At 35.7% G+C, this 12,655-nt stretch overlaps 1 protein-coding gene across 1 annotated transcript; it reads right to left on the reverse strand.

The window, feature by feature from the left end:
• Window positions 1–1,912: 1,912 nt before the first annotated feature.
• GPX7 (glutathione peroxidase 7) lies at window positions 1,913–10,534 on the reverse strand. The gene is made up of 3 exons (XM_070939545.1): window positions 10,190–10,534; window positions 2,996–3,257; window positions 1,913–2,157 (listed from the first exon to the last, which is right to left on the reverse strand). Exons 1-3 carry the CDS (start codon window positions 10,532–10,534, stop codon window positions 1,994–1,996), a joined length of 771 nt encoding a protein of 256 aa, XP_070795646.1. The 3' UTR covers window positions 1,913–1,993.
• Between the last annotated feature and the right edge of the window lie 2,121 nt (window positions 10,535–12,655).

Here is a 12,655-nt window from a genome sequence, read left to right on the forward strand (position 1 = left end):
AAGTTATATAAATTGATACTTCTCTAAGGCATTTTTTCAGTGATATTTGGGAGTAAAAACAACTATTAATTGGTATGGATTCAACATTCATTTCTTCATTCATTAAAAAAAAATTTAGATTCAGATAATGGGATAGATTATTTTTATCAATTCATCCTTATTAGCAATTTCCCTCCACATATCATATATGCTATTATGGATACTACCTCACAATCTCCTACAGCAAATAACAATTACAAAGGGGAAAGGAATTAGAAAACTATAATATTAATATTCTTCTGGAGCAACCTAAAGTTGAATGAAACTCGATACACAGATACTTGAGAAGTTCTTATTTTTCGTAATACATGGGTGAGTGGAATTTTCCATAAGTTTATGTGGATGTGTACAGGTACTTCTTGACTTATTTGAGCCTAAAATTTCTATTGCTAAGTGAGACAGTTAAGTGAGTTTTGCCCTATTTTATGACCTTTCTTGCCACAGTTGTTAAGTGAATCACTGCAGTTACATTAGTAACTCAGTTGTTAAGTAATGCTGGCTTCCTTTGCACTTGTTAGATCAGTAAGTCATAAAAGGTAATTACATGATCCCAGGATACTACAACATCATAAATAAGAGTCAGTTGCCAAACATCTGAATATTAATCATGTGACCATGGGGATGCTACAATGGTCATAAGGGTGCAAACTGATCATAAATCACTTTTTCACTACAATTGTAACTTTGAACAGTCAGTAAGTGAGCTGTTGTAAGTCAAGGACTAACTATATTTTCCTAGCATACCGTATTTTTTGGACTATAAGATGCACCTCACTATAAGACGCACCTAAATTTAGAAGAGGAAAACAACAACAAAAAGTTTTGGGCCTCCCTTTTTTGGGGCCTTTTTTCGGCTCTTTTCCAATCTTTTTTCGGCCAGTTTTGGGGGCTTTTTTCAGCCTGTTTTTGAGGCTTTGGGGGGGGGCTTTTTTGAGGCTTTTTGGGCCCATTTTTGAGGCTTTCTTGGGGCTATTTTTGAGGCTTTTTTGGCCGTTTTTGAGGCTTTTTTGGCCCATTATCGAGGCTTTTTTAATCTGTTTTTTTCTGAAAAAACTGGGCCTTAAAAAGCCTCAAAAATGGCCAAAAAAGCCTCAAAAACAGGCCCCCCAAAAGCCTCAAAAACAGGCTGAAAAAACCCTCAAAAATGGGCTAAAAAAAGGCCTGAAAACAGGGTGTGCAGAGGCCAAGAAATGGCTGGCAGGTGGGCAAGGCTGATAATGTTGATTATCATTATGAACATTGCAATTGTTCAGGATCATAATATGTTCACGATAAATCTTACTATCAATAAAGTTTACAGGTACTCCTTGACTCAACCATTCAGTTGGTGACTGTTCAAAGTTACAACAACACTGGAAAAAAAAAGACTTATGACCAGTTTCAGCATCCCCATCGTCAATGAGCATGACTACTGGCATCTATTTATGATGGTTGCAATGTCCAGGTGTCATGTGATCACCATCTGTAATCTTCGCAGCTGGCTTCCCACAAGCACGTCAATACGGGAAACCAGATTCACCTAATAACCACATGATTCATTTAATAACTGCAATGATTCATTTAACAATTGTGGCAAAAAGGTCATAAAATGGAGCACAACTCACTTAACAACTGTCTTGCTTAGCAACAGACATCTTGGGTTTCATTACAGTCATAAGTCAAGGACTTATGTATTTAGGTTGCTGCCTAGAAATCCTTTATAGCATTTAATCTCGCTAAAATCAATAAGTGACTTGTAAGAAAAATAAATAAAACCTGGCCATTCACTTTTCTTCTTAGGTATTAGTTTCTGTATGATTTACTTAGAAAAGGTATTATATGAGAAACAAATACTTATATTTATGGAATGCAAGCTAGCTCAGGTAATCGGAATTTATTTATCTGTTGGCAATATGAAGACCCACAACAATAATCCAAAAATAAAAATATAAAAATGTGTGTTTTAAAAAAATAATCAGAGTTCCATTTTTTTCTTCAGAATGAGTTGCCTCACAAGTTCAATCACATAAGGTTTTATTTCCTCAACAGTGACTGTAGAGTCCCAAGCATTTACCACTTTCCCATCTGGATCTACCAGATATTTCCAGAAGTTCCAAGTTGGCTCTTTTCCAGTGGATTCTACATAAAAAAAGGATAAATATCAGAGTTATGAATAATCTATAATATTCTAATTTTGCTTATTTGCAACTTTAAAAGACATGTAAGATTAAATAAGAAATGTGATTATCCAATATTAAATAATATAGAAATAAAGATTAACCCAGATCTTAGAAGAATTCATTTTGGTTTGGAAGAAAAAGGTGCTTAATGCTCAAATGCTTCAACAAAATGGAGGATTTCAGCAAAAGAACCTTACAACTGCATTGATCACTCATTTATGTATTTTTTAAATTAAAATCATTTTGTTTCCAATTGGTAACCTTTAGATGTATTGGATTACAATTTCCACCATCACTAGCAAACATGATCAATAGGCATGTTTTTCCTTCATCCCTTATCACTTTTCCTTTTCTCCATTTCTCTCCCCTGCGCCTCATTTTTAAGGTTTCTTTTTTCCCTTCTTTCTCTCTCTCATATTAAAGCAATAAAAAATGCTTTTAAAAAGATTTGAGTCTGCTATATTTTTTTTCAAGGCACATTATGTTGAGTTATATACAATTCAGGAATATGGTGCAATAAGGTAAAGTATAAGGCAACTAAATTTTGCTGAAATCCTATTGACCCTATTGATTTCCTGGGATGTAGGAGAAAAATTAAAAATAGTAATCAAAACATCTATTTATTTTACTATATAAACTTGAAAGAAGCAAAGTAATTATTGTTGAATTCATGGTAATCTCCCCTAAATCTCCCAAAAGTAAGATATCACTGATAGTGATAATAAACCATCTACAGTTTATAGGTAATAACAATAAAGTTAGTATTTGCAGCTGATTCAATCTATATTAATACTCACCAGTTAAAAATTTAAAGGCTGGATTTGCCCTGATGCCCTTCACTGCTATTTTGCTGAACATAGGAAATGTAACGCTGTATGTTTGTCGGACAAATCTCTCAATTTCATTATTACTGTTGGGTTCTTGCTGTCCAAACTGATTGCAGGGAAATGCTAGCACATTAAAATGATAGGAACCAATCTCTCTCTGCAACTGTTGTAAGGCTTTGTAGTGACTGTCGGTATACCCACACTCACTTGCAACATTGGTAACTAATGATACCTAATGGAAGAAATAACAAAAATACCAGTTATAACCCATTCTGCATTCTACTTTCAGAAGTATAGCATGCTTTACTTCCTATATATCCCATTTTCAGAAATGGAGCATTTTGAGAAGAATATTTTGCTTTTAGACTTCAGTTATTGCTTGCATAATTACTATAATACATACATGGATAGACAGTTGGTGCAGTGGTCAAGGCATCAGCTGGAAACCAGGAGACATGACTTTTAGTGGCACCTTAGGCACAAAGCCAGCTGGGTGACTTTGGGCCAGTTACTTTCTCTCAGCCCTAAGAAGGAGACAGTGGCAAACCACTTCTGAAAGACTTTGCCAAGAAAACTGCAGGAACTTGTCCAAGCAGTCTCAGATACAATTGAACAGAAGAAAAAATAATAATACATAATGCACTGATAAAGTAAATAACTAAATCCTTTTGAGACCCATGTCACTTTGAAATTAGGTGTGTTTGCAATTATTTTCCCCACTCTCTTCACTAATAAAACGCATTAGCCATTGCTCTGTGAACAAATGTCTTATAAAATGTACAGTTGTCTGATAAGGGCCTGATGGCTCAGCAGACTAAAAGCATTGTGATTAACACCAGCTGTCTGCAATTACTGTAAGTTCGAATCTCACCAGGCTCAAGGTTGACTCAGCCTTCCATCCTTTCTAAGATAGATAAAATGAGGACCCAGTTTGTGGGGGCAATAAGCTGACTTTGTATAAATATATAAAAGTATGAAGGCTATTGCTTAACGCATTGTGAGCCGCCCTGAGTCTCCGGAGAAGGGTGGCATATAAATCAAATTTTAAAAAAAAATCTTTTACTGTACAATCCAGTTTTATTCTTGAAGTTAAGCTGAGGATACCTGTATGCAAATCAGAGGCATTGATGGAGGAGAGAGAAAAAAATTACTGCCTTGCCCCCTTGAATGTACATGTGATAGAAATAAATACACATATGCATAAGAGGGGCAGGGTTTTACATGCTTGTGGTTGCCATCTTGATATTTTTGAGCTTTCATGGACGCCCATGATTTGTATTTATTGTGATCACATTTTGGTGAGTTGGTCATAAATCTTTAAATAATTAGATACTTTTAATAGGGCAACAATTAAAAATGGTTGCAAATTATTCAAAATCCCATAATAGCTAGGTAATGAAGAATCATATCTGAGTAGATAATAACAGAATAACAGAGTTGGAAGGGACTTTGGAAGACTTCTAGTCCAACCTTCCTTGCTATACTATTTCAAACAATTGTTCTAATTGCCAGGAAATTTCTCCTTATTCTAGGTTGGTTCTCTCCTTGATTAGTTTCCATCCATTGCTTCTTATCCTGCCTATTCTTTGGAGAATAGATTGACCCCCATCTTCCTTGTGTAAGCCCCTCAAATATTGGAACACTGCTATCATGTCACCCCTAAATATTTGGTATGCCACTGCAATCCATAAAATGAAACATGGATTTTCTATGTACCAAGAGAATTATTTTTAAAAGCCACACACACATATATCTCCCTCCCTCCCTCCCTCCCTCTCTCTCTCTCTCTCTCTCCATTTTATATTTAGTGTATACCCACAGGAACTCCAGGCGCTATTCTTTTCTCCCCACAAAACAACCCTTCCTAGTATTCTGAGACATGAGAAAAACTGAAAGGAAGAGTTCTGAAAGGAAGAATAGGGAAAACATTCAAAAAGATAGAAAGACTGACTTCAGGAAAATTTATTTTGCACCAAAGGAGGTGCTACAAGTACTGTCAACTATAACTGCCATACCTACTGGGTTTTTCCCCTTTTAAATGTTGCTTGTATAAACAACTGCACTTAAATTCTAATTATGTAATCAAATTTGCAGGTAGGTAAATATTTAACTTTATGTAATGTAAAGGTGGTGTCAATTTCTACATATAATTTAATCAGGGGACAACTACAATTTTACATACAACTGCATTGTGCAATTAATTACCTGTGATATATTACATATGCCATAGAGATTGTAGGTGGGGGCAGAACATTTTCTATGCTAGAATCATAAGTGTTTTACTGTGCTTTTCCAAATGACCATTGAAGCTCTTAACTTCTAATCTAAGTAGGGGTAATACCAAAACCCAACAACAGTAATAACAACTTTATTTACGGTCAGACACAAAATAAATAAATAAGGATTCTATTTTGCCAGTAAACATCTATATCAGAATGGCTTTAATATATCAAATAACAACCTTCTCCAGCCATCCGTTCTGCAGGTATATTGTTGTAGTTATTCCTCACATGGGCAGAGGAAAACCACCTGATGTCAGATTTGGCCATTAGCAAAGAAAAGACAGACAAAAATCAGACATTTTGCTCAAAATATCAGGCTGTACAGTAAGTAGTAGAGTTTGAGTAAGAGAAAGGTTGAATTCATTGAGTCATTGAATTTTATGTAACTGTTTTAGATAAAGAGTGGTAGTTGGATTCTTTTGCAATGCCTTCTTAGCCTCTCTAAAAGAAAGATTCCTTATCAGAAGTTCCTTGTGTGTTGGATTCTTGTGTGCCAATGAATTGTTCCCAATTCAGCATGCCAGAGATAACTCTGGCATATACATGTAGTCCTCGACTTACAACAGTTCATTTAGTGACCATTCAAAGTTAAAACAGCACTGAAAAAAGTGACATGACCTTTTTTCATAGTTAGGACTATTGTAGAATCCCCATGGACGCATGATCACAATTCGGATGCTTGGCAACTGATTCATACTTATGACAGTTGTAGTGTCCTGGGATCATATGATCCCATTTTGCCATTTTCTGACAAGGAAAGTCAATGGAGAAGCTAGATTCACTTAATAACAGGGTTACTAATTTAACAACTACAGTGATTCACTTAACAGCTGTGGCAAGAAAAGTTGCAAAATGGAGCAACATTCACTTAACAAATGTTTTACTCAGCAACAGAAATGTTGGGCTCAGTTGTGGTCGTTAAGTCAAGGACTGCCTGGATTAGGACTACAATTCCCAGGATTTCTAGTTAGCTGCTATATTGAGTTGGGATTCTGGAGACAGAGTGGCTGCTTATTTGGAAAGCAACATTACAGGAAGATTGCTATATGACTAACCAGAGCTTGTAAAGGACCCGCTACAGTATTGGATAAATATGAAAATCTATGCTTTGATAAACCATCAAATAAATTTTAAATGTAGAATTGTCTCTAGATTTTAATTCTTTTTTTTTCAATCTGAGAAAGCCAACAACTGTGCTGAAAATCATTATTCCTTGAGAATATTAGATTGTGGATGACTTAGCCCTTACAGGTAAAGTAACAGCTGAGAATCAAACTATTATCAATACAGTATGCTTAACCCAGAAAAACTGAGTGTGAATCACGTTTGCCATCTAGTGGACCTAAATTTTACTTCCAACATCTTGGAAGCATGCATTAAATGTGTGCATCAAAACAAGTTGAAAATGAAACAAAATACTGTAAGAGTAGCTTTTGGAGAGATGGGGAGCATGTAAGATAGATAGAGAACATTTAATTAATATACTGTATATGCATAGCAACAAATTTGCTACAGTTAGTATGTGGTCAAAATTTATTTATTTTCCACCTTTATTAATTTTACAAATAACTCAAGGTGCCAAAGATATCCAATACACACCTTCCTCCTCCTACATTCCCCACAACAACCCTGAGAGGTGAGTTGGGCTGAGAGAGACTGACTAGTCCAAGGTCACTAAACTGGCTTTCATGGCCAGGGCAAGATCTGAACTCTCCGTCTCTTGCTTTCTAGCTTGATGTCTTAACCACTAGCCCAAGATGGCTATATTACCAAGCATTCGGATCACTTGAGCTATCTTTGTAGATCTATGATAAAACTGGAAGGAATTATCAGAGCATATAATATTGGAAAATACATTAGCTGGTATCATAAAAAGGACAAGATATGAAATTCTATCTGGGAAGTAGCTGTGAAATGACTACGCACGCACGCACACACACACACACACACACACACTTTTAAGCATACTTTCGAATATTTGTGTATTTTTATTTTTCACCCTTTTTTTGAACCATTGATCTCCTTCAGAGGTGGACTCTTGGTGTTGTTACTTTCATTATGCAATTGCTGATTTTACAAGTGACTTTATGAGAAATTGATCATTTTGGCCTAATTTTTGTATTTCTTCTTTATGGAAGAAAAGATGGAATAACTTTATTAATGCTAGGAAGCCTCTTTCTAGGAGGTTTAGCCAATAGTTTGCTGTTCAGTGGGTAACTTGTAGGTCTTGTGAGAATAAAAGAAAGGTTTGATTGTGTTAATGCTACTTTGTACTCTTTAAAGGAAGTATGTGATATAACAAATTCATTACAAGTGTTTATAAATGTTATCTTCCTGGATGGTAAGAAATGTAAAGAGTATAGTGGTATAAACTAAGTATTCTGAAGAAGTCTATTAAAGTACATGTAACCTTTGTTGACAATGAAAATACTGAACTGGTAGGTAGCTTCTGCCTTTTAGGATCAACCATCAAGAGTAAACAAACCAGCAGTCAAGAAATACACTACAGACTAATGCTTAGTAGAGGAGCAATGAAGACCTTTGAAAAGATATTCAGATGTGTGTATATGTCCATAGCTACAAAGATTAGAATGGTGCAGTCAATGGTTTTCCTTTTGGCAATATGGAAGAACAAGTTGGACACTGAAGAAGACAGATAGAAAAAAGTACATGTATTTGAATTGGTGTTGGAGAAGACTCCTGAGAATATAATGGATAACTAAGAAAATGAACTAATATATCATTGAACAAACCAATCTAGACTTCTTACTCAGGGCACAAATGACATTTGTTCAAATTATCATATTCTGGACACATTATATGAAGACAAATTTTTCTAAAAAAAAATTACTTCCTAATGTAGGCAGCAACTTTGTATAGGCAGCTGGGTGACTTAGGGCCAGTGACTCACTCTCAGCCCAATCTACCTTACAGGGTGGGTGTTGTGATGAAATAAGAGGAGGAAGGTGTATTAGATATATTCACTGCCTTGAGTTGTTTATAAAAATAATAAAAGCAGGATATAAATAAAATAAAATAAAAATATGCTTTACTGCTTAGCTGCTGAGACCAACCAAGGTCATACATTTTACTACCTAGCTAAACAAAGAAAGGGAGCTACTAGGGAACTGATAAAATAAAGATCATCTAAATCAGGAGTGTCAAACTTGTGGCCTGCGGGCCGGATGCGTCATGCACTGGCCACCCCCACCCCTGGTTTAGTGAAGGGGGAAAAAGTCACGATACATCAGATGAGACGATGTGACGCCACGAGTCTGACACCCCTGATCTAAATGATAAATAGGAAAATACTTTGGAATATATTTGGAAAGTAGTGAATCCTGTCCCAATCCATTTTTCATAACCAGAAGAGTTGAATACTTAATTTTGGTTAGAATAAACAACCAGTTTTATATCAGAGCATCAAAGTTTTATATCTGTTTGCATCCAAGTCTGGATAAAAGCTTTTTATTTGTAGATTGCCAAGATATAGTACAATGTTCTTTCTGTGAGTTCTTCAATTAGTACCTAAAAGCATCTCATTGTTACTATTTTTTTCTCCATAGGAACTTCTTAATGTGTGTACAGGTGTGTGTGTGAGAGGGTGAGGGAGGGAGGGAGGAAGGAAGGAAAAAACAGAGAACATCCTGATTTGATTTACTCTTACAGTAAATTTACTTTTAATGAGTTACATTAGGGTTTCTATGCACTGGCCTAATTAAGTTATTAATAAGGTCTCAATTTAAAATTAAAATTAAGACATTGGAATACCTATTTACCTATGTAGTTTCAGATATTAAATAAAGGTATTGTTATCATCATCACCAATTTATAATCGTCGTTAAGAGCCTCCGCAAGCAATAATGAATAAATTTTCAAAAAGATCAATATACATTATGGTAAACTAATCTATACAGTACATGATTACTTATCTGCCTGTATTTGGAACCATGCTTCTCTGTGCAATTCATTACAAGTGATGTCACTTTGAATGAAATATATTTGTATTTTTATGTTACTCCTAAATCTCTCACTAGAAGTTCAGTATGTTTCTATGGAATATAGAAGGAAAAATAGTTTTCAGGCAGAAAGTTTTATCCCATGTGCTTTTTAATAATTATATTTCAAACATGTTTCTTACCTGCTATATGATAAAAACCTCTGAACCTTTAGTTAAATTCACACCTCTAGAAAGAGAGCATTAAGTTCAATTTCTGAGTTCTAAAACGTTAATTCTAAATGATTTACTTTACCTGGATTTTCTTCAGACTAACTTTGTACATGACAGAAACATCCAGTGTTAAAACTCAAGTGAATTTTAATATTTAAAATTATCTTTTTTTTTTTTTTTAAGGAATCCGACTCCGATGTTGGAGCTGCCTTTGTAGGATGATACCTATTCTGTCTTCCTTCATCCCGGTTAATCAACCGTTTGTTTTGTATTAAAAACAGCAAATGGTTTGCAGAGTCGTTCGGTAAATATTAAAAAAAAAAAAAAAAGGCCATTACGAGTAGATCCCAACCCCACGCCTTTATCTCGCCTATTCCGAAACATGCTCACATGTAAGCGGGGAGTTCAGCCCGCCTGCCACGTAGACGCGGGATCGGCTGTTCACAAAAAGCAGAGGGAGACAAACTCCGCGCGCACAGGCAGAAGAAGAAAAGGGGAAAGATCCGACTGTAAACTTTTTTTTTAATAGAGCGTTATAGAACCGTAGGCGCAAAGTCGCAGACAACCGGGAGCCCCGTCAGGACATCCATCCCGCAAACCCTCCCAGCCAGATCAGTGCGCCTTCTTCCTTTTCCCCGTCCGTCATGCAGGCATGCCGAGATGACTTGCTGGTTAGTTGGTGGCAGCAGGCTCTCTCCTCCGCAGACTTACCGAGCCTCTGTATTTGTCCAGGGAAACTAGTTTACCCCTGATGTTGACCACTTTAAACGAGTAAAAACTGTCCTCTTTCTGTTCCGAGGCGGAAAAAGCCAAGAACAGCAGGGCTCCTACGACGATCAGCATGGCTAGAGGGAGCAGAAAAAAATTAGGGAAGGAAGAACCAATTTTGGGCTCCGCGCTGTCCTCGGGATCTAACATACTGCACAGCTTTCTCCTGACGTCCTCCCGACCGCAAAGCATTGCGGGAAGGAAGCTACGGCTGGAATGAAGGAATGAAGGAATAAATAAAGCAGGTTTTTCCTGGATGTTGTGAATGGAAAAAAATCCAAAATTCATAGCAAAGCATTTCTTTCACAATATCAGCTGAAAATGTATGAAGTGCTGTACAAGCAACTGAGTTTTCGGCACTCTTGATTGAGCAAGAGTGTTGAACAAAGATGGGAGAGCTCCTTAGAAAGTTTGCTTTATGATTTTCAGCTAAATAAATTTGATACCAGCCATGATCAGCGAAACCATGGTTTATCATCCTGAGACAGTAGTCTTATACTTTCAAACACTTGGTGCCTGTCTTGAAATGAACTGTTAAACATTATATTCAGTTCACTTTAACCATTAAGGATTAATATTAATCAATAAGAAATAAAAGAAACTGTATCTCTGCTACTCGATTGGTTCATAAATTCACATCAATCTGCAGGTTCAGAATAGGCTTAACAAAAACAAAAACATTTAGCTATATTTAGAAAAGATCCATTGCAAATTGCAATGTATTGGACATTAATTAATACATGCCTATTGAGCATATGTCTAAATTTAAATCCAGCAAAGCAAAACTGTACAGTATTGCAAAATGCAATATTACTATTACAGTATTGCAAAATGCAATATTACTATTTTTGTCATTCTTTGTTTCTTCCTGCATTTCAATGGAAATTATATGTCTCTGGTTTTTGTTCTGCTTTTGCTATGTGCTTTTGTCAAAAGGTTTAGAGAAATGCTATCAGACTTTCTGTTACTAATTTAAATGCAATATAAAGTTCCTAAAGCCATACCATATTATGAAATATATTCCTTTCATCAATATAAAGAATTAATTCAAATTTCAGTGAGGTTGTCAACTCAGAGATTATCTAAACCAATTCTCAGCCAACATGAGTTGCATATTTACATGATGTTCAGAATCAACTAGTTTCTTAATAGTCACCAGCAGTTCTCTAAATTCTGCCTGAGATTTACATCTGCTGGCAGATGCTTATATATATTTTTTCAGCAGAAAATATCCATAAAATATACTAAACTTATGTAACATAATGTTTTAAATTTAAAACCATTTTCCAAATGTATTGCAAATTTAGTTCTTTGGCCAATTAATAAAAATAATTAACTCAATATTTTCACACTTGACTATGGAATAAAAGCTAAAATGTGTGGAATAGAGCCTTATAATGTTTACATGCAAATTTCTGTTTTCCAAAGGAAATGTTGCTCTTTCTCTCTTGCAATAAAGAGAATCCATCAGTTCTTCACAGTGGGAGTGGGAAGAAGTCCTTAAAGTATACTCTTCAAATGTAGGCCCATGAACAGCCTGTGACACTAATTTATCTAGATAGAACTAAGACTGTGTAATGATAAGGAGGGAGAAATCTGCATTAAATGTCTTTTGGATATACCATTGATTGTATTATCATCATCATATCATCTATCTATTCAATATGAGATTATTATAGTAACTTTAAAACAATCCTTCGGAAGACAAGCTATCATTTATCTTTAGGATGAATGTCTAATAGTAGCCAATGGGATGAAGTGCAGCAGTTGTAAAGTTTTTCAAATTCAGTACTGTGACAACCTTCCTTAAAGGAAATAGTGGATGGCCAGATACTTATCTGGTTTCCCTTCCCTTTTTCTCCTGCATATTTTCTCCCTGTTTTTCTGTTTCTTTCACATCATGTTTGTATTTTAAACAAAAAAGAAAGATAAGTCCTTAAAATGTTTAACAGCCATTAGTATGTAAAAACGGAGCAAACCCCAATCTCGTCTAACACTGATGACATTATCTAATTTGCAGATGTTTCTTCTGCAAGAAAACAACCAAGTTCAAGGGGCACCAAGGACTCTGCAATCAAAATTGTCATAAAACCTCCTGATCCCATTTGTGGAGGAGGGAGGGATCAGATCTTCAGAGCCTTCCAAAAGGTAGGCAGGGTTGAAGCCATCCAAATCTTGGGAAAAGTGAGAATAACTGTTGCAAAACAAAAACTGGCTGCAGAGTTCCAACAGATCACACTGCTTAAGTGATAAGACACAGCATACTCACCCAGTCAGTTCATATCAGTTTGTCAGAAATAATCAGAAATAGGAAATCTCAAATGTAATTAGGCTCTGTATCAGGAAAGGCTTTCTAGGTGACAACCAGTAACTTGAATTGCACTTAAAAGCTGGGCTGGCTTGATCCCA

The sequence above is a fragment of the Pituophis catenifer genome, unplaced genomic scaffold (genome assembly GCF_029215685.1).
Source record: "Pituophis catenifer annectens isolate HBS135680 unplaced genomic scaffold, rPitCat1.0.hap2 SCAF_3, whole genome shotgun sequence".
Classification (NCBI taxonomy): Eukaryota; Metazoa; Chordata; class Lepidosauria; order Squamata; family Colubridae; genus Pituophis; species Pituophis catenifer.

Excerpts from the sequence above, each read along its gene's own strand:
- GPX7 (XM_070939545.1), bottom strand. The coding sequence starts at position 10,534 with ATGAATTTTGGATTTTTTTCCATTCACAACATCCAGGAAAAACCTGCT. Across the intron at positions 3,258-10,189 it reads TGGACAAATACAGAGGCTCG|GTATCATTAGTTACCAATGT; the intron begins GTAAGTCTGCGG and ends TTCTTCCATTAG. Across the intron at positions 2,158-2,995 it reads AGCCTTTAAATTTTTAACTG|AATCCACTGGAAAAGAGCCA; the intron begins GTGAGTATTAAT and ends TTTTTTATGTAG.